The sequence below is a fragment of the Athene noctua genome, chromosome 4, assembly GCF_965140245.1.
Source record: "Athene noctua chromosome 4, bAthNoc1.hap1.1, whole genome shotgun sequence".
NCBI classification, from domain to species: Eukaryota; Metazoa; Chordata; class Aves; order Strigiformes; family Strigidae; genus Athene; species Athene noctua.
Window position 1 is genome coordinate 59,399,265 of NC_134040.1, and position 23,361 is coordinate 59,422,625.

At 36.5% G+C, this 23,361-nt stretch overlaps 1 protein-coding gene across 1 annotated transcript in view; it reads left to right on the top strand.

The window, feature by feature from the left end:
- Positions 1-22,397, top strand: part of TACR3 (tachykinin receptor 3) — a 38,299-nt gene extending 15,902 nt beyond the window's left edge. The window contains exons 3-5 of the mRNA XM_074903988.1: positions 1,220-1,370; positions 18,958-19,154; positions 22,082-22,397. Coding sequence (XP_074760089.1) covers positions 1,220-1,370; positions 18,958-19,154; positions 22,082-22,397 — 664 coding nt within the window. The remainder of the gene's footprint in view (positions 1-1,219; positions 1,371-18,957; positions 19,155-22,081) is intronic.
- The last annotated feature ends 964 nt before the right edge of the window (positions 22,398-23,361 follow it).

Here is a 23,361-nt window from a genome sequence, read left to right on the forward strand (position 1 = left end):
TCTCTTCCATTTCTATGAGTGTTCTCCATCCCATGCTGCATGTTTACCATCATTGCTTCACTTAAGATGGCTACTTCTATACAGACAGAGATGGTCAGAAATGGGGACAGAACATGTAACTCAAAGCAAGCTTCATTTTAATCTTAACTAGGAAAACAAGTATTTCCAGCCTTTCCTTGTCCGAATAATTCTTGGATCTCCTCTGGATGAGAGGGTTGGATTTTCCCACTCCATTCTGTTACACCATCACAATTATTTATCTCAGATATCAGTCCTATAACTGCTTCCAGTTTCTGAAAGTGTAGAATAACAGTCAATTAAATTGAATATATCCTATTTGTCCCTCTGACAGAATTAGAAATAAGTGGTTACCTAGTCATAGAAACATTATCTGCCCTTTCATGTCTTCATTGGCATTTAAGATGAACACTGTGTTCAAGGCTGAAAGCCTGTGTACTCATCCAGCATCAAATTTGACCTTTTGCTCTCTTTCAGGCAAATGAAAGAAGCCCTGGTCATATATAATTTTTATCATTTTAGGAGCCATGCACAAATATTTCTCTTTAGGGCAGTAAGGTCACTCTCAGTGACAGCCGGGGATTCTTTACTGAGCATTCACTGGGACTTCATCTGAAGAAGGCATTTAACCAGGAGCTAACAGGAGACAAAATAAGTTATCTTTTTTTCCTAGTGTTTATATCAGCTGTGATGATTATGTTGCACATAGGCAACAGATCTGTGTTGCCTGTATGCAACAGATCTGCCACATGAAGTATGTTGGGTAACAAAGGACGCTCACCAATGCCTTTGTGTAAATATGCCATTTAAATACTTATTTTCCTCTTTCATTTATGGTCCTGACTAGAGCTCAAAACAACTAGCTTACCCTTAGGATATTTGGCTGTGCAATAATTAAATCAATTCAGCTAGTTATGGACAAACATATCTTATTCTGCAGCCACTAATCATGATAGCTATAAAGTCATTCTTAATTTATGCTAGTGTAATTTCAGAATCAGAACTAGAAACCCCATAAAACACTTGCATTAAAATTTGCAGTGCAGTTCAAGGCTTTCATAAAGACATGAAAACACCAAGGACTAGTCAGTCAATATAAAACACGCTTTGTGCTATAGTAGCTCTCTTGACTTCTAGCAGCCCATTCCATTGGTATAGCTCCTCTGAAAGCACTTATCAGCTTAATGCTTTTTCATTGCAGGTATCATGTCATTGTGATTGTGCTGGTCTACTGCTTTCCACTGCTTGTCATGGGTATCACTTACTCCATAGTGGGAATTACCCTCTGGGGAGGAGAAATACCAGGCGATACATCCAACAAATATCACGAGCACCTCAAAGCTAAGAGAAAGGTACTGTTCCATTAAATCTCACTAAGTGAATCCTAATAACAACATTTGCAATTGTGTTGCAAAGTATCACAGTATATTCCTTCAGAAACACCAAGTCACTTGAAATAACAGTAAAGAGAGATCTACTTCAATAAAAAAATCAATTAAGTTTGACAAGTTGACTTCTATGTTCACTAGCTATTCTATTTGTAACTTTACTGTTTGTCATTAAATAAAGGTAACATTCGGATTTTAACTCCTTAGTCCACACGTAGTAACGTCTGATATGTGGAAACTAAGCCCAAATGTTTAGCCTTTACAGAGTTAAAACACTTGAGGTTTGAACAATGGGCTAGCGAACCATTAGCTCCTCTTAGGCCAGATTCTCTTCCTACTGAAAGAAATCTTAATGTCATTTTCAGTAGATTAAGGCCCATGCATCTTTGAGATGAGTGCTGACCAGCCTGTTCATATTGAATAATTTACATTTTAAAACAATAACTTTGGGTGAGAAATACAAAATATTTTTTCCATTATTTTCTTTCCATCTTTTTCACTATAAGTAACACCTAATCTAACAAGACTGTGGATTGCTTAAGAACTGATTATTTGACTATTTCCAGTTCAGTTTTCATGATGTTGCAGTGCCATGAAGGTTACTTTCTTGTAACATTCTTTTTCTTATTATAACTGAACTTTTCTTCTTTAATGAGGCAGCCTTTCTGCTTTTTTATTCCTGACATTTTTGTCATACTAAAATGCATTTAACCTTTCAGATTTGAAAAAAATGATACCCAAACATGGACTTCTAACTCACAATGATGAGGACATTTGCAATTGTTCAGTTTGCTTCCTGATACTGTGAATGTGTTTCAGCAGTGGCATATGCTACCACGCTGCAGCAATAGCAGAGTGCAGCATATTGGGTTCTGAGGGGACAGGAGAATACTGGAGTTTCCATTTCTTTCAGGACACTGCCAGGAATAGGAAAGTGTTTTCTCGCTATGCACTACACACACACAAAAAAAAAAAAAAAAAAAAAAAATTGTTAGGGCAGAGGATATATGAGGAAAGATTAAGATCATTTTCTCATTCATACCTTTTCAGACTCATAAGACACAAGTGCAAAACTTTCTACGTCAAGTTTCAGTTGTCAGAATGGTAGACATGCCCAGACATCTTTATGGTATGATGTGCAATGTCTCCTATGAAACCAAAGGTGTTATTTATTTTTGCTTATACATAGCTGTTTTAAGAGGACAAATGCTAGCCTCTCTTAAGGAAGCAAAATGTAGTTTGACTAGTATTAACACCATCACCTTGTAACAGTTCAAAAATCATTTGGAATATGAACATAGAAAAAATGAAAAATCATAATGGAAAAATCCCAGTATACTTTGCATATTTGCCCCAAAGTGAAATTATTGGACTGACTTCCAGAGATGCTGAAAGCATTTCAAAAGGTCAGCATTTCACTCTTTAACATTACTCATGAAAGTCCAGCATTACCATAGTCTGCTATGCATGTTGCCACTTTCCCAAAAGTCTATTTTCAAAGTTAAAAAATTACCTTTCCTACAGAGCATAAGCAGAAAAATATTTCACTGGTCAATTAACTGTGCTATTACCAATACTGCCCTTTCAGTCAGTGATAAAAAAGGAAGCAAATACTCAGTGGAGGGTGTCTGGGGTCTGATTCAAAGACAAACCGAGGAATCGCTTTCTGTAATAGACAGTTTGCAAAAGCAAGCGTGGAAAGAAAATTACTAGAAGCTAACCTGGAGAACCAGGAGATCCCAGAACTTTAGCACCTGTTACTGTATTGATTAAGTGAAATAATCGTCTTATGTCATAAAAACTAAAGGTCTCTGAAGAGTAAAGCTGGCTTTTACTATATGATAAATATATGCAAGAGACAAGGAGCAGCATCCTTAATTAAGGGATTTTAAATGTGAGGGTACTGGAATGCATGCCTTCAACACATGCAACAAGGGAATTAAATTATGTGCAGATATATTGTAACTGCATCACTGACTTTTATTGGGAGAGCTCCGTGACAGCTCTTCAGTTCCACTGCTGTGCTCTCCAGCAGGATTTATGAAATAACTGGTATTTGGAAAGATAAATCACAATTGGTCATTCATGTAGATGAACTAATAGACTGGAATCCAAATAAAGCTATCACTCAGCCTGTCTCTGATAACAGAGCTTTTGCTTTTCCTTTATTCAAAGAAATAATCTATTTTTCTTGCTATTTAGCATACAGATATCTAGACAAATGGAAAGTCTGTGCAGCTGTAATGAAGGAGAAATATAAAATATCTGACTGCATGTTTCATATTATGCAGTGATAGAGTGCAAAGGATGTTTGATTAGGTTTGTTTGAAATGGTATTTAATGTTAAGAAGGTAGTGAACAGTTCATTTCAGAAATTTAAAGAAATGTTTTCCAAGAAAAGATTTGAAGCTTGAGAAAGTTGTTAGTACATTGATAAATAGTCTCATCTCTTCATATTGTGGCTGTGCACCCTGAATCCTTCTGAAAGCAATGTCAAAAAACAAAGATTCAAAGAATTTCACAGTATGCACTACAGGTTAGGCAACAAAAAGTCATACTCAGTATCTTTCAGGGTCAAAGAAGTTTTGGAAGTTTTAGAAAGCCAGGACTACACGAGACTACTACCTTTTTTTTTTTTTTTTTGACAGATCAAATATGTCAGGGACTGACCCATTTAAATTTGTCTGACATCAGTGTTTTGAACTTCTGAACATTCACTACATATGGGGACTTTGCAACCATTACTGCTTCTTAAAGCTCCTGGTATGAGATTGACTGATGGTCAGATGAACATCATTTATTCTCATGCAATTCCCACTTGCACAAGACAGAATTACAGCTTCAGTACTGTCACACATAATGGAAGTTTATATAGGTGGTTCATAATGTTACTATCAGTTTTACTAGGCCAAAATGTTCTTTATGTTCAATGCAAATTCTTAGAGACTTGCTCTCACATGTTGTCTCCACACTGTTTTTTCTAACTTTCTGTTCCAATCCCCCAACCCCCTACTGCTGTCTTTGTCAAGACACGCAGTTCTGATCCAACTGTCTTCTGAAAAATAGTGTTTCTCTGAACAGAAGATGCCATTGCCTCGTCTCAGTAGGAAGAATACAGAAGAACAGAAAATACTCTCCTTAACTTTATATCTTTTCTTTACAGTTCCCCTTACCTCTAACTATTAATTTTATGATATACATCAATGTGCATCTTTTTTAGCAATTTTCATGACTGCTCCATGCGTATGTCTCTGTATTCTTTCCTTCTCCTAACAGAGTATGAGGTGTCATCTCAAATTCTTACTGCAATGAAGATTGATTAAAAGCCACATTTTTAAAACATCAAAATTGTTTTGCAAATTTGCATATAAAACCAGAAAAAAATCTCATGTGTTTGCTAGTGACTCATAGTATTACAGGAATCACTAAAGAGATGGTCAGGTTTACCAGCCTGTCTACCTAAGGAGATTTTCAAAGTTTTATATATATATTTTGACAGTAAAAGTAGACATCCCATATCCACCTACTGTTAAATGCATCTACTAAATTATTTAATACAGTGCAGCAGCACAGTGGAGGAGAAAATGAAAGAGTAGAAAGCTTAGGACTTCCATCTGGAAATCTTCCATTTGGAAATAATATTCAAAACAATGTAGAACTGTAGGAATAATGATGTCGTGAGGACCACTTTTGAATATGAATTTGAAATACTACATAATGTGAGAAGTAAAATCAAGTAAGATGGCAGGGCACAATTTTCCAAGTCAGGGTCAGAACAGTTACATGTAAATTCAAAAATCACTCAAAATTACTGTGTGAAAAGCTTTTACTAGATAAACAGAAATATCCAGGTGAAGTCTTAAAGGACTACAAGTAAATATTACAAAAAGGCATCCCAACAATTTTAAATCATTTTCAAAACACTTACATGAAATATTTCCCCTCTTTCATAGACTACGGAAGTAAGCAATAGGACAGTATCTGAACAAACAGGTTCTGTAAGAACTACTGCATGAACACTTCACGCATATTTCTCTGTTTTGTTCTCGCTCTTTTTTTTTTTCCTCTCATGGATTTAGGGAAAGTTCAAAGAAGGGCACTAAAATGATCAAAGGTCTTATGAAGAGATTAATAATGGACTCCTCAGTTTGGAGAGAAGGAGGCCAAGGAATGAGATGATCAAGGTTTACAGAATCACGAAGGTGGCAGATAAAGTGATTGAAGGAAGACCTGTTGGTCACCAAATCCTGAAATACAAAAGCTAATAGAAGAGCAGTTCAAAGCAGGTAGAAGAGAGAGTACTTTTTTTGGTCCATCAGTAATCCTCTTCTGTAAATGGGTCTACTCTTTGATTTTGCAGAGATTGACAATGAAAATAAAATGAAAGAAAAAAGATGGGGGTATGCTAGAACAGAAACAACAGAGAAGAGGTAGATGGAGAATTAAACCCTATTTTAAGAACAAGTGGTCTCACTGATCTAACAGACACACCACTATAGCTTATATTATGTGGATGGCTATATTGCTTGACTATGTGAAATTTCATACAGCTACAGTTAAACTACCATTTATCCAAAATGCAACACATTATGAGTGCCTTATAGACCAAAGCTTTATCGTGGTGGAAAACCACAGCTGTACTTCAGTGCAGCCATTCATAAATCTAGCAAGCGTTGTTCAGCACATTCAAAAAGCAAAAAGGCTAAGTAATATCAGGTTGAAGGACAATTTACTCCAACTAGCATAATTTCTGAACATTCCACTGTTTTGTTGTCAGTCAACAATCAAAAAAACCCAGAGATGCTTTTAATGATTCCAGTCGTTATGTGGAAATGTCCACTGATTTATTCCTTAGGTAGTTGAATGTGTGACAGAATTACCACCCAAAGAGGCAGCTTATTACAATTATACAATGTCTTTCCTCTATATGAAATACAAAGAATTGGACTAAAAGTTTCTGAAATTATTATTTCTGAATCTCTATTTGTTTTCCCTATCATAAAACTAATCAAACTTTATGGTTTCTTACTTTTAAGTCAGTGTCTTCTGAGGTTAGACTCACCTAGTCATATATCTTAGACTTTGTGAAACTCCCCTATAAGTTAAATACATTTGAAGATTTTCATATCAGAAAGACAGGGTAAGTTTTAAACAGTTCTATCTGTGGTTCGGTTTGACATTGTCACATTTCTTGCTGAAAGTAAAGAAAAAACAACTCAGGAAGAAGGAATTCTCAGGAGATTTAAAGGGTCCTCCAAGAGCAAACTCGTCCCTTGTCTCCCAGACATTGGAAGATGTTGGACTCTGTCCAGAGCTTTCTCCACTTACTCCCTGCATGTCAGTTTGTCTCTTTCAGTATCAAAATGTTAAATGAAAACAGGACAGGAACCAGCTTCAGGGCCCAAGACCTGTCATCACAAGCAACCCTAAGAGAATTCTCATACCATCTTAAACCTTCCTCTTAAAACCATTTTGCCTTCCGTATCACTACTTCTAATGGAAAGTTTTCTAAAAATTTCACCCCCCCTAGAGTCTCATTTTCCAGGCTAAATTTATTTGTGGACAGCTCTATTGATGCCATTATTTTCTGTTAGCTTAATTAATTATTTCTTACCCCTCACTGGTGACACCTTTACAGGTGGTTCTCTAGCCATATACTTGCTCAGTATTACATAAATGAAACAAGTGCTTCTGTTTGGTGGGTTTCTGGTTTTTTTTTTGTTTGTTTTTTGTTTGTTTTTTTATAAAACAACATCTGTATGCAACAAGAGACCAAACTCAGACAAGGAATTCCAGCAGTGAAGTCTCACCATAGTTCTGCACAGTGGTAATAACACTTTCCTGTCTCCACTGAAAATGCATGATCTGGAACATCCTAATCCCTCATTTATCCCTTTCATTTATACCTTTCAACTGATGACCTGATCATGCTGTAATGAATCAATACATCTGTCTCCTCCTCTTTTGTTCGCAACAGTTCATTCCACAGCTCACAATCAGAAATTTTATTAGTCCAGAATTTTTCTGAGTGTGATCCTACTTATGGAAGAACAGTGTAAAACAATCTCCAAAACTGTCACAGTGCCAATCCAGCAGTTTCTGTCTGCTCTGTGATATCTGTAATTGCCACAACCCCACTTAGAGACACAATCACTCAGGTACCACACTAAGTCTATGACTAGCACTTTGAAGTTACATTTCTGCTCCCGCAATTCTTCAACACCCAAGTTCTTTCTCTGCTATGCCTCTGCAGCAGCAAAGCTGCACAAAACTGTGTTTTCACCAATCTTATTTGCTTTCTTATTCTTCTGTACTAAACTCCTCAGTAAATATATTAAATGAGGCTGATATCAAGACTAACACAGAATATATCCTGGTTTGGAGGAAGGTTAGTATTAAATACTTTCTAGTAAAAAATGTGTCCTCCACTATCTTTCCAGTGGAAAGTGTTTCCCAAATCGTGCTCAGTAGTGAAATGCAACAGGTAAAAGTTACTTGCAACAATTAATAACTAACTCTGCATGGGTGAGTTAGCACTAGTCATGAAGCAGACTATTTGACCAGACTGCAGATGTTAGTGTTCCACTAATGTTTTGAGCAGTTGTCCCATACCCATAAAGACAGATACCCTGCTAGACTTACCGGATCACTGTTAACACAATAGTAAAAGTCACTACTTGCAAGTAATTGCTATTACAGTTAAAAACTTGCAGAATAGGGATTTTTTTAACCATATTTTCTCATAAGCTTAAGAAAAGCTTCTAAAGCATAATAAGGGCCAGAATACCATATGAATATGTCTGGTGAAAACACTAGCAGAAGAAGATATCTTTTCCTATTTTGATCAGTAATACATTCCCATAGCTATTAAAAATCTCAGCAAGAATACAGAGTATTGACAGGAAAACTTGATTTGGGCGTTTTTATTTACCTTTAATTAAATTCTTAAATTCTTGCACAATCAACACTTTAATGACAATGTATGACCCTCCTCCCTAAACACATATGCACAGAGGCTTTTCTTCCAGCAGCATGAGGCAGCATAACCAATACTCTGAGAAAACATTTTTTTTAAAGTGTTAGAAAGTTCTGTTAAATCCTTTCCATTATTGAGTATATGGACTGAATACCTACTGAAAATGTAGGGAATGAGCAAAGTAACTCTGGGCCACAACAACCCCCAGCAGCGCTACAGGCTTGGGGAGGAGGGGCTGGAGAGCTGCCAGTCAGAGAGGGACCTGGGGGGGGTGATTGACAGCCCGATGAACAGGAGCCAGCAGTGTGCCCAGGGGGCCAAGGCGGCCAATGGCATCCTGGCTTGTGTCAGCAATAGCGTGGCCAGCAGGGACAGGGAAGGGATCTGACCCCAGTACTCAGCACTGGTGAGGCCGCCCCTCTATTCCTGTGTTCAGTTTTGGGCCCCTCACTACAAAAAGGACATTGAATGACTCGAGCGTGTCCAGAGAAGGGCAACGGAGCTGGTGCAGGGTCTGGAGCACAGGTCGTACGGGGAGCGGCTGAGGGAACTGGGGGTGTTTAGTCTGGAGAAGAGGAGGCTGGGGGGAGACCTCATCGCCCTCTACAGCTCCCTGAAAGGAGGTTGCAGAGAGCTGGGGATGAGTCTCTTTAACCAAGTAACAAGCAACAGGACAAGAGGGAATGGCCTCAAGTTGCACCAGGGAAGGTTTAGACTGGATATTAGGAAGCATTTCTTTACAGAGGGGTTGTTGGGCGTTGGAATGGGCTGCCCAGGGAGGTGGTGGAGTCCCCATCCCTGGAGGTGTTCAAGAGTAGGGTCGATTTAGAGGTTAAGGATATGCTGTAGGTGGGAACTGTGCTAGGCGAACAGTTGGACTAGATGATCTCCAGGGTCCTTTCCAACCTAGATGATTCTGTGTGTGATTCTGTGTGTAATTCTTAATGTTGCGTATTATAATTTTCATTTTATAGTCTCTCTTCACATGCTTCGCAATTGCCTAGGGAAAGACTGGAACATGAGGTACTGCGGAATTATTTCCACTGCATGTTAAAACCGAAATATTTTTTACAGAGCTATTTTATGGGCTTTGAACTTTGGAAAAACAGGGTTCAACCTTTTTCCTTTTCAGGATTTTATTTTCCAGGAATTTGTTGTCTTTTTAAGAATTTGCCCACATTTTGAACAACTTTTCCTACTGAGGCAAAAATAAAGTCAGACCTCCTGCTCATTTTCTGAACTGCATTAAAACAGTGAAATATAACAAAATTACTGGAAGCTGCCCTATTCTGCTATTTACTAAATAGCTACAGCACACTCAGCAACAGTATCAGCTTGCATTCATTGTCTCAAGTTTTCCTAAAACAGCTATGAACTGTGAAAACATCACTCCACACTCATCACCTGTGCTTCAAGCAGCAACCATAGGGGAGTAAAAGAACAGTAAATTCTGAAAATGGCTTTATGCTGTGTGTAAACCTTGCACAGTGTAAGTATTTACTGACAGACTGATGCAAGTTTTCTGGTTAAAACTTTATTATAGAACAGCTGGCAGTAACTCCAGGTCAGGGACAGAGTTAACAGACTGGTTCTGCATGGTCAGTGAGTGGGCTCAGGGTTGTGCACTTAGAATTTTTGTTATGTTTCTCCTCTGAATTTCTATATTTATGATCACTTGTGGTAGAAAACTCATGTGAAATATTAAGTCTAGTCATAGTCCTAGGGCAAAAAATTCTGTTCAGTAATGCCTCATACTTTTAAGGATGGAAGTAACTGGATTAAACAGACCAAAAATTTCAACAAACCACTCCAATGTTAGTGAACTCAGTGTGTTTCTAAGTGCATTGCTTAACTGAACTATACACATTCCTTAATAATAAAAACAAGTTACCTACTAGAAAGGTAAATGAAAACAAAATCTGTCTCGTTTTCAAAATTGAAATTTTAAGCATGAGGATTATGATCTCCATGTTTAAAACGATGGAGTTGGGGTTTTTTAAGACAGCCCTCATTTCCTCTGTGTAGTTTTCACCAGGTTCAAGTCTGGGACCTGACCCTCCAGACAGATAACTTTAATATCCCACATTAAGGACAAAGTATATTCCTTAAGGTCTAAGCAAATTCTTTCACCAGCATACAGACAAACCTTGAAAACCTCACGAGGTCTTTTGTTGTTTCTGAATGTGTTTCATCTAATCTGCAGTCAAAATTATCCCATTACATATACTAAATTGCAACCACATGTGTAGTCCTCTGTTTATATATTTATATACACACAGATAAGAGAGAGCTCATAAGACACTTCCTTCTTCATTGACTCCCTGTAATAAAGCAGCGAACAAATTAATTTTAGCATGTGTTTTGAGTCTGTTGAGCTTTCTGGAATGGTGCCCAGCACCTGTGTGGTGAAAAGTCCAGGAAACCTGACACAGGTCAGTCATTTTGGAGGACTGCAGTGCCGAGAGCTGTATATTCAGCAGAGGAGAACTGCAGTTTCAGTATTGCACTCACACGCTTTTACATTCATTGCATGTTGCTAGTCATGTAAAAACAAAACATAATTTCAGCACATCTTTTTCTGAGTTAAAGCAGAAGGCTATGTGGCTCCTTCTTTAAGACTTGGTGTGAGAAACCTCACTAAACTGTTACAGCATTAACTTGCAATGAGGAAACCAGATGAAACAGTGCAGAGACATCACAAATGGTGGAAGGAGCTGAACTGCAGAGAACCTAAAATATTCCAAATGTGCTTTTTAAAAGCAGGTGAAAATTATTACCTACACACAGAGGGGTGTCTGTGTTATGTCTATTGATACCTTCACCTAACAAATTTAATCCTTTAATTCAAGTACTACATGCTTTAAAAGTTTCTGTACTGCAACATTGTAAACAACCTTATTCAAAGGACCTTTATGTCATTACTCATTTTCTGGGGTGGATAGAAAGAGCTGCTTTGATTTCTACAGGCTCTGGAGCAGGTTTCCTAGGAAACAGTTTCAGCCACCCTGGCATGGGTCAGTTTATACCTTATTCAATAGGACTACCAAATCAGTGCAGTAATGATCACTGTGTTGACCATTACGGCCAAGTAGCATGGATACTTTAATACCTGAAGCAATGCAAAACTGTCTGTACAAAAGCAGAAATAGCAAATGCTGTCGGGACAATGACACTCCTGACACTTTTTAGCAGGAATAAATGAGCAGAGCATATACCACCATTTTACTGACCAAATATTTCCAAAATATTCCATATGTGAATTACAAGTCTGCTTCTCCTAATAAGTTCATAACCTGGTACAGTCATTTGTAGAATATCAAAAATAAACTAAGGTCATCAAATGCAAAATATAAATCTCAAGCATCACTGACATTAACATTTTCTTTTCAACTCAATTTAAATTAAAAAGAGACTGGGGGACACTATGAAATTTTTTGTTTTTTCTTAGGTGGTAATAAACACTTTTGCTTCAACCTTTGAAAGGGAATATATTACTACCATTGCAAATGCATGATTATGATGGCAATAAAAAAATAGCTTTAACTGTGGGTTTTTTCTGAACAGAATTTTGCCATGCACTTTAAACAAGTACAGTCCAGGAATAATTAATTTCACCTTCAAGAAACATAATTTTATTTCTATCAACAGAAAATAGAAGAAAGATGATTGTCAAACTATGAATTAAATAATCTGCATCCTTTCCCATGATGTTCTTGTGCCAAAATTATAGAGAAATATGGTAAATATTAAAATGGTTTCTAATTATATAAATCACCTACTTAATTCCCCATAATTAATAAGATTAAAAAAAACCCTAATCCAAAGGACTGTAGGCTTTCCATATGAAATAAGAGTCTGTGTTCCTATTTTGAAGATAATCAAAGGTACTCATCCCATTTTAGGTTCAAGAAGGCAGTTTCCATTGATAGGAGTCCATATAAAGCAAATCACGTGTAGGGATTCTTTTGCACAATTCATTGGCATAATTCAGCATAGCCTTATTTGTTTATTGCACTGTTCAGTATAAGGTCTGGTTTCCAAAGAGAAAAAATTCAGATGTGCCAATCCCTCTGAAGTCTTACATGGAAAATGCAAGTGAATCTTAAAACATTATCAAGGTTCTGGAAGAGCCTTCAATGAGAATTAAAGGTCCCAGAACATTTTCAGAATTGTGACAGAAAATAGACAGAAAGAACTACTCCTATTGGGAAAACAAAAGAAGATATGAGTATTTTGTTCCCCCCACATCAAATTGCATCTCTGCTTGGAAGTATGGAATTGAAGTGTGCCCCGTCACTCATTCCAGGTCAGGAAGGAAACTATTGTAAAATAAGTTATGGTGTGAATTTTAGGTACAAAAGAACTAGATATGCTTTTTCTCTTTATTCAGAGCTAGATCTCAGGTGAATAACCATGTCCACTAATGCTGATCCCACAACAGCCACTTGGAGTCATTTTCTAAGGAACAAAAACTTCTTATGCTACTCCATGATGAAGACCAAGGCAGTGATACAAAGCCATCTACCTTTACAGGAAAAAACTCTTTTAGTTTGAACAGCAGACATTAGCATATTGTCTGATATCTACCAATCTCTTGTGAGAAATTGAGACATTTCTTTCAGATAAAGTAACATAAGACTTGTGGCAACTTTTCCTCCCTGCCTCCAATCAGATGCTTGTGAAATCATGTTTTCTCAAGGAAAAAAGACTGAGCAAAAGATTTACCCCTATTCTTCAGATATTTCTTGACATGTTGAGAGAATCTTAAAGTCACTGTCAAATCTGTGTTCCATGCAACATTAGAAAAGCATCATTTAAAAATGGCATTAGCTAAAACCATTCATGAAAAATGTCAGAATTGCTTTGATTTATCGAGGGTGGGGGGGGAACCCCACATTTTAGCATTTGTAAGACACCAATCTGATTCAAAGATACTTCATACTAGAACAGAATATCTTTTTCAACTTTACAGCTTAAATAACAAGGTAAGTGATTGTGAATTCTGTCTGCCGCAAGTGATTATGCAAACTGAAATGAAAAGTAGTTTCTTTATTTCAAGCAACTGAGAAAAAATGGATGAAAAGTGTAAGTCAGAAGAATAAAATTATTTGTTGAGCATTGGAATTGAAACGTACCTTACCTGACTGAAAGACATCCAAGTTCTCCAATCCTTTCTCCTTCAAAATGTGCATTTCCTTCAGCTTTTAAGAATCTATCCTTTCTGTGGGGTAAAAGAGAACAGAAAAACCCTGAGCTTGTCAAAATTATATGAAAACTCACAGCACTTGGTATATCAAAAAGCAGTCCTATCTCTGTACTAATACCAGTAGAGTTACCTTTGAATCCTAATTTTCTTGCAAAAGACGAATGGTTTACTCCAACTAAGCTTTGTGGAGAAGCAAAAGACATAATGGTGTTCCCTTCTCTCTGGTGCTTGGTACACAAGTGCCATCTATGTCCCCATACATGGGGAACATGGGATTGGGAAGTGGATTTACTGATTGCATTCTAACACGTTGGGATACTTCGTGCAATGTTGGTTTGGTATTTTACTTCTTCCAAAAGAGCACAGAGCAGAAAGAGAAACACATTATGACTCCCAGGGATTACCTGTGAACTGTGTTTAAGTTGTATTCATGAACAAGTAATATCCACGAGTGCGTAAACAAAGACATTGTATGACACTGCATATGTTCTTAAAGTATTTGCTGTTTCCTACTTATATCTGCATAACACCTAGGAGTATAAGTTCCAAAACTAAAGACAGTTTAGTGTGTGATATTGATACAAATGAAATCAGAAGCCAAATTCCTGACCTTGTAGAAGCAGCAATATCAAAGATGACTCAGGAAGGCAATAGAGAGCTGCAGAGCAGATAGAAAGGAAATTATTCCGTAGCCTAAGTCTTAGGTAATGGTGGCAAATCAATGTCTCACAATGTGAATTGCTATAGCCCTCCAGCAGCAACTGAGTCTCTCAGAAAAGTATACTTTATTCCTAATCTTTCAAGAGCTTTTCTCAATGCTACATCTAAACCAGACTCATTTTTCTAGCTATTTTTAATGCAAATAAATACAGGAGGAAAAAAAAAAGTATTTGCTGCTCTTTCCGAGTCTAGCAGGCTCTGTTAACTCCTTTTCACTTTTACTGCTTTAAATGTTTCATAACGAAGGCAAACCTGCAAAACTTCAATTCCAATGAATTTATGTCTGTTTTTTTTTCTTTTAAATACATTTTTTCTCATTACATATCATTCATTAATGAAAGAATGTTTCATACTCAGAGAGGAAGGATCTAAAGGAACAGGCAAGACTACAAAGCACACAACTTTTTTTATAGACATAGTATTTCTTGGACATAAGCAGAAGTACAATATCAGCAGAACATGTTGATGAAAATCAAAATATAAAATACTTTGATTTTCCATCATATTCCAAATCTAGCCTCAAAACTTGCCTAAAGGTTGCACAATTGAGAGACTCCATACAACTCATTTTAACAAAAGTCCTGCAACAGAAAAACACCCCTTTCCTCCAGCCATGCTGCCCACAACACACAAAGGGAGAATGAACAGAACACTGGGGGAAAACAGTGCTCCTGGGACACAGGTTGGTGATGTTCACCGCAATCACACATTTTGGAAAGCTCCGCAGTGAAATGGTGGCAGGAACAGAGCTAGAGATTAAGCACAACTAAATTCAGTAATTTTCTCATTTGCTTGTTTTAGAAATGTTCCCAAATGCAGAAGAACACACCCTTGTTATTGAATTCTAAGCAATGCAGAACAGAGGAGAAAGCAATTGAAAAATGGTAATATCTCAAAAAATAAAGCAGAATAGGCACATTAAAAAGAAACAAAATAAAATGACTTTGTACTGTCAGAGCCACAGGTCTAAGTACTGAAAAAAAAACCGAAACCCAAACCATTGACGGTCTCTTTTATACTCTGCAGTTGAACTTGCAAAGTGTCGTTGGAGATCTTTTTCATGAAATATCACAGCGTACTGGGAAAAGACAATCAGGCTTTTGTGGTAAATGCATACTTGGCCTGTTTCACTTATTTTACCTGTACCCTAATTTGTCTTAACAGTTTACTGGCACTCATTCACGAGGATTTATACCAAGTAAAATCAAGGTGCCCTGGGCTTATAGACCTTGAAGGCAGTTTCTGTTCACAGTTATTGATATTATCAAGAAATGAAACTTAACACTGGGAAGACCAAGGGGATGACAAGAACCACAGCCATAAACTGTAAGGTATGGCCTTGCACAGTGTGTGTGCCTGGGAAAGAGGAAAGGAAATTGAGAATAATCTCCCTCCTTTTCAGCTTCCCCTTATTGTTCTTTTCCTCCATTTCTGACAAGACATACTCAGCTGATTAAATGAGGACAAAATAGTGCTTTTTGATTCCTCTCATAACTTCTGTGGTTGACGTCAAATTCAATAATTTCCCTGTGTTTCAAACAATTTTATGCCACACAGACTTGCAACATCTCACCTATGTTCTCCTCAGGTAATATGTCAATAAATGCACTGTACTATATAAGTGCTCAAAAGAATGACAACTTAACCTTGACTTTTCTTAAACATCCCTTTTTAATGGAAAAATTAGCACTTTTTTGTTCTAGATAAAAACACTTTACACATTAATAAGGAAACCCCATTGCATGTCTACCCCTAAATATACATATATCAGTATATTACCATTCACTTCAGTGAAATTCAGACTGATACAGCCTGATCTGAGAGAAAAATGATACTTTAAATATTTAGATAATTTTTGTTATTTATGACAAACATCTGCAAACCTGAATGATTAAGAATTTTGTGTGCTTCACTACCTGTCATTCCAGTGATTTATTTAGAAATTAAATCAGACACTAATTTCCATCTAAAATAATCTTTTGCTTGTTGTCTAGTTTAACTATTTGCTTCAGAAATTTCTGCTGTCAGGATGATGATGACTTAATATTGAATCATGGATTTCCAGACAGAAACAGCAACAAGAAAATTTTATGCTGATTTCACTGTTTTTAATGATGAGTGTTTTGTTTTAAACAAAACAGTAACCTTGCAGGAAAAAATATTATTTTATGGGCGTGGTTTGGCATTTTAAATTTCAAAACTTACCCACCCCCACCACCCCACTCCCCCCAAAAAAGTCAAAACATTTAAAATAAGAATCGAATTGCCTGAAATTGTGACAAGAACATTTTAGTTGGGGATTTTATTTGGGTCATAGTGTAAATAGCTATTTGTGGATTTCTCTTTCTCTGAAGAAAACCTGAAGTACTAAATTTGGGTTAAACCAAAACTTAATTCATCTTGTGTTACTTTTTGAGTGCAGCACTTGAAATAAAAAAGTTATTTGTATAGTCTGTGAAGGTTTACTAACTTTAGGAGACCATTAAGTAGACTCTTGAAGGACTGCTTGTCTTGCCCTTCAACGCAACACAGAAAACTGGCCAATAAGAATTTGGATGTTAGAAAAAAGAGAAACAACTTCTTTTTTAAAATGTTAACATAATTTAGTAGGCCAAACTGGCAACCTGCACTCTTACTGTGTTTGCTAGCAGCTCTGGGACATGAGTGACAGTGTTCAACCAGATTAAAATACGTTTACTGCTGGAAAACTCTACTCTTTCAGTTCTCAAGCACTGCACAGATGAAAAGTTCAGTATAAATATGGATCTGCCTAATTATGCTTTGAAAACTTGAGAGACAAAAATCCTTCCATTTAGTACATATGATATTCCAATAATAAATAATTCTAGGAATAATTTCACATGCACAGCTGGTACTGTAAGACTTGCTAATTAAATATCAAGGCAAGTAATTAGACTCTCAAGTGTTCTGAAATTACAGAAATCCTGAACAACATTGAAGCAACACTTATCATTCCTGGCAAGTATAAAAACACAGCAACAAGCAAAGTGCACCCGTAAATCAATGGACAGAGAGCTTAGGTGTTGTGGTAATGCTACGGACTTAAGTCTTCTACCTGTACAATGTGTGCAAGGCACAGGCGTAAATCCTCAGCAGAAGAACAATGGAAGTTACATCCAAAGGAGTAGCAAAGACATGACATTTAATGATCGTCTGAGATTTGACAACATATTTTTATGGCATCATTTCAGATACATATATTAGGTCAGAAATATCTAGTCACATACAGTCACAACCTCTTCCCTCCCCCCAAAACATCACACATACAGTCCCATACACATCTATACATGCCTAGATATAGACATACAGATGTACACTCACCAGAGGTGAAAGTGATACTATATTTTGGTGTGTTGCCACCCCTTATAGTAATACTGATCTTCCTTCTGCAATGATTTACAGTTAACTGATGAAAAGTGCTTTAGAATAACCAAATACTAACAACATTGTATGTGTGGATAGATGCCCCTTTAGGTGACGATCACTTAAAATCTTGTAACAGTATATCTTGTACAGTACAGTCCCAGCCAGCAGGAAAGCTTGTAAACTGGTTACAGATATTAAATAAAAAATTGCTTTATGTTTCCCACAGAAAGATGTAACACGAGTTAAGAATGGCACCATGACATTTATATGTAAAATGATTTAATTACCTTAGCTGAAACTTTATAAAAATATCAAAGACATGTAGGCATGGGAAATTTCAGCACTCTTTTTTTTTTTTTTCCCCCTGGCAAAACTATAGACAGTAGGAAATGGCACCTTGTACAGAGAAATGAAAGGAACTGGTGATAGCAATCCCTATCATTCCTTAGTATTGACAGTACAAAAGAACAAGAGACCTCCCAGCACAGATCAATCATGTCTGGTTCCATTTTACCTACAAAAAGAAAATATGTTGTGTAAACATGTGACATATTGTGTTGAAAATGGTAGCTGGGCTAGTATTTGGCATAGTTGAAGGAGGAAAGACGGGAGTGAAAATTTTACTTGACTTGCAACTTTTCTTCTTGCATTTCAAGCACAAAACAGAGCTACTCTTCATTTGTGCTTAATGGAAACTATGGTAGATAACAGATGTTATGATGCCTGCAGAAAACAGCAAATAATGATCACGAGCCAAGGAAATTGTTAGCCTCTGAAATTAAACAGGATACTGCAGTTGCTCATTTCCTATAACCTAGTGTTTACTCAAATCACAGCTAATAATTGGGGGCAACAGAAGAAGACACCAGGGTCAATAAAGGTCGAAATGAGATGTCCAAATAAAACACCCTGTAACCTTATTCCATTATCAGGTGCACAGAAAAAAGTAATATTTCAGATAGCCAAATATAAGTAAGCAAATATATTACTTGGAAGAATCAACGCAAATAAAGTTAGAGAAGATTATAATGTTATTTTCCTTAGGGAAAGGAGGATCTCCAGCCAAGAAAAACAAAACAAAACAAAACCAGAAATTTAGGAAAGTCAGATTAAAAGGAAAATTCTCTAAAAGCATATTCATCTTTGCTGTGACTAACTTTAGTATTAAATGCAAGAAAATTATTAATGGATGTTGAAATGCTAGTCCAAATAAAAAAGACTGATGTATATTATAAAATAGCATTATTACTTCCTTCTTTCAGGTGGTAAAAATGATGATTGTGGTTGTACTGACATTTGCCATCTGCTGGCTGCCCTACCACATTTACTTCATAGTTACTGGGATCTATCAACAATTAAATCGGTGGAAATACATTCAGCAAATCTATCTGGCCAGTTTTTGGCTTGCGATGAGCTCTACAATGTACAATCCCATTATCTACTGCTGTCTTAATAAGAGGTAAGAGTTGGTTATGAAAGAGTTGGCATGCGTAACTTCAATGAGAATATAAATTATTAAAATGCGATAAAAGACAAAGAATTCTCACTTGAATAGTTTTCAGTTAGTGGGAAAGAAAACAAAACCAAATAAAACTCTTCCTTTAGGTGTGTACTTGAAGTTAATCCCAAAAAAACAAATGTGCATTTCCAGTAAATACTTTAGTCTACTTAAAATTTCACACCAAATTTAGCATTCAGAAACCAACCCTTCCCATTTCCATATACAAAATTTAAAATCTATAGATTAATATCTTTTGGCTTGCAAAACTTTAAAATAAAGAAGACAGTCATTAGTGATATACAGTGCAATCTGTATGTTCACCAACTAATTGTAGCCACAAATTTGTTTTGCAGTGCTGGAAGGTTATAATATAAAATATGATTTACTGTGTATTTTATACCTCACCATTAAATTTCTACTGAGCTCTGAGGTCTGTAACAGGCTAATAAAACAAATATTTATATTCTCATTACTGAATACTAAATTACAGTACTGTTTGATAGCAATGCATTATGCTCTGAATTTCAAAGGCACTGCATTTGCGGAGTTTGGTGAGATTTTATGTATATACGGCAGTTTTGGACTACTGGATTGCAGAAGGAACTCCTGGTTTTCATTTCAGCTTGCAGGATGAGGATCTAAACAAACATGATCCTGGTCATCCTCTTTTTCACTATTTCTTCTAGTATTACTGGATAAAGACCACCAAGAACAAGGAATTAGTTCACAAACTCAGTCAATATGAATCAGTATTAAATAAGTAATCTTAAATATTATTTGAAATCTCTTTTGAGTGAGCAGCCAGTGTCAAGTTTAATTGCTGACAAGCTTTATACCAATTTTGTTAAGTATTTATAGAACCCTACTAAAGATCATGCAATACCTGTCAAAATGAGTCTAATTGAAAATGAAGTGACCAAATCCTGCTGAGTTTTTATTGGTGTAAAACCACTGAATTCTGCATCCTTGATGAGGATAGCTTATGATGCTTAACACTCATAGTCTTTTAAAATGTCAAGGTATGCCTGATTTCACCCAGCCTTCTGCTCCTTTTGATCATTTACAGCTGTTTGAAGAAGAGGTAAAATTTTAGTATGCCAGGATGAAATCCTAACTCAAACAGCAAATTTCCCATTAATTTCAACAGAATCTAGATTTCACTCGGTGTCCAGTGTATGCAAAATCAAAGGAGAGGAAGAACCAGGCCTCATATTTTCTCAGTTACTATCATAAAACCTCTAAAACATTGTCATTTTCTTCAAAAACTTTATATGGTGGGGTTACAAAAGATGTTATTAATGAAAAACTACCTCTGGTGTGGCTTATGTTGACACTCATACACTGCAAAGTTAAACGTCTGGATTAAAGAATATAAATCAACAAAATTTTGTAATTTTGAGACACACTAAAGGTCACCTTGTTCAGAATTTAATACAAGAATGAAATACTGGTGAAAGATTTCTTATAATTAAGTTTCCTATTGAAATCAAGAAGCCTGAACTTCTGCTTTTTTTTTCATACAGTAGGAAAATACAGCCTGTTGCTGGGAGTCAGATCAATTCATGCAGTGTTGTTACCTCTGCTAGATCTAGCATCAGACAGAGTTATAACACCTATTCGCAGCCTCACCTTCCAGGCTAATTAAGATATTACTTACGCATCTAGATAAAGAGAGCATTATTTCAAGACAAAGAAAAATCACACCCTGAATGAGAAAGAGGATAGAAGGTGAGATGAAATATAATACAGTCTAAAGATGTTTAGGTTTTGCAGCTTGCTTTACTAAATCCATTTCCATCAGAGGTTCTTTTAATATCTTTTCATAATGTGGACTGCATCTAAACAGAGGAATGCTGAATAGCAAGCTACCTGCTTGTTTGTCATCATGTGACAGCTGTATGGCAAACGAAAAACTGAGGGAAAAAAGTTATTTCTGTAGGATCAGGCAACTTTCAGTGAAAACTTAATCTAAATTTGTATCTGTAGTCATCACTGTGGTAGCTGAACCATTGCTCCAAAAAGCTTACAGACACAATAAACACAGCTGATTGCTGAAACAAAAACAAGAGAAGCAAGACAAGTAAGGACATCTGATAAGATTTAGGTCTAGGTGAAAAGGTGTTGTTCTTCAGGTTACACATGAAACAAATTATTCTTCTAATATATTTGACTTCTATTCCAGAAATGCATACACATGAAAAGTAACACTAGTCTTTAAAATAAATCTCTGCCTCTGAATTGAAATATAATAACACTGTATGAATATTGCAAGCACTAATGCACTAAAGCTTCAAAATTCCTGTTTGTACACTGTTCACATTCAGTTTTCAACTTTCCAGGATCTTCTTTAACTATTAGAAATTATTTTCCAAATATATGAAAAATTATTAGTCATTACACCATTCCCATTTAAGCATCTCTGTTAGAGAGGGAAACACAGAAGGGGTATTGGAATCCAGACACTGAAATGATAATTTAGATAAAAGAATGCTACAAAGTTTCTTGCTGAGGGAAGATGAAAATATAGGTGCAGATTTCATCATAGGTCGAATCAAAACAATTTCTGTGAAGACAGTGCCATGAAAGCTGGTGTTTGTTCATTTAGGCACAGGTAAAGGAAGGGAAACTGAGTATCAGAAAAATACCAGTGTTAAAATACAGGGAAAGTATGTAGAAAATCAGAAACAGATACGAACTGTTATCATGAACTTTTTTACCCTGCTCAGACTTTAGTTAAACAAAATCTCAGTGACTTTGCCATGGACAGAATTAGGGGCAAAATAATTAGCCAAGTCAGTGTCCTGTCAGCATGGTGTATGTTTTCAGATGAAGGCTTGTGGCTGGCTCTTGCAAACAGGGCTTTCACTAAGCATCTTTCCTCCCAGGTTCCGAGCTGGCTTCAAGCGAGCTTTCCGCTGGTGCCCCTTCATTGAGGTGTCCAGCTATGACGAACTAGAGCTCAAGGCAGCCAGGTTTCATCCCACCCGGCAAAGTAGCCTATATGCTGTGTCCAGAATGGAGTCCAGCATGACAGTGGTGTTCGACGCTAATGATGGAGACAACACCCACGCCAGCCGTAAGAAAAAAGCAGCTCCGAAGGACATGAGTTTCAGTGGCTGTTCACAGAGGAATGCAAAGACCGTCTCCACAGCCTCAAGTCTCATCAGTTCACTGCACACATCAGTAGATGATTATTCCTAAGCATTTCATGGTGAGAGTTGCTTAGAAGGGCAGCATTGGACAATACTCTCCTACTTTGGGACTAGATGTTCGTTCCACAGGAAAGCAAACTTGATTCAACTGACAAATCCTAGCTATAAATATTGTCAGACTTTTTGGCATCACTTACTTTTCTGCTTTGGAGAGAAAGAGGAACTTGAACACATATGTATGCATCAGTCCGAAAGCACAGTCACACCTTAAACACAGCAATGTTTGTAGGGATCATCTAAAATACGCTAATGGCATAAAAAACATTCTTTCAGCTGTATCTAACCTGTGGCATTTATCTTTCACTTATTGAAATATAACAGGCTCCTTTATTTATTGAAGCTGAAATGTACAATATTTTCTATTATGAGTGTATTAATTCTACAGTAACAAAATTACATAAGATCTGATACAAAAAATATCTTTATAATAAAGACCTAATGAGCCCCCAGTTTATTAAATTGTTTTACAATTTAGCCCCATTGCCAGGCAAATAGACAAAATTAAGTTCATGTGAATGAAGTTCAGCTCTGTCTGCAACAGTATAATTTTTCAAATATATATGAAAAATATTTTTTTAAAAAGGAGAAAATCTCTAAGAGACCAAGTTAAATTCTACCAAGTTTCTGTATTGGTGAGCATTAAACACCAATGGAATTTGTACTTCCAGGAGGATGTATTGCTTAGATGAATGTCCTATATCTTTGTCTCTTAGTGCTAAGGGTATGATCTTCCTCCAGGCACCCTAGGAGGAGCTTTGTGACTGACTTTAGAAAGGTCAAAAGATTTTAAACTGGAGATTCACATATAAGAAAAATGCCACTGTGGTAATGAACTCTTCTCTGCAGAAGATATAGTAACATGTTTCACTATGAAACACCTTGACCAGGAAAAAAAAAATATTTGGGCTATTTTCCCAAATTTTCCATAGCTAGATGAATGTAAAAATACTCCT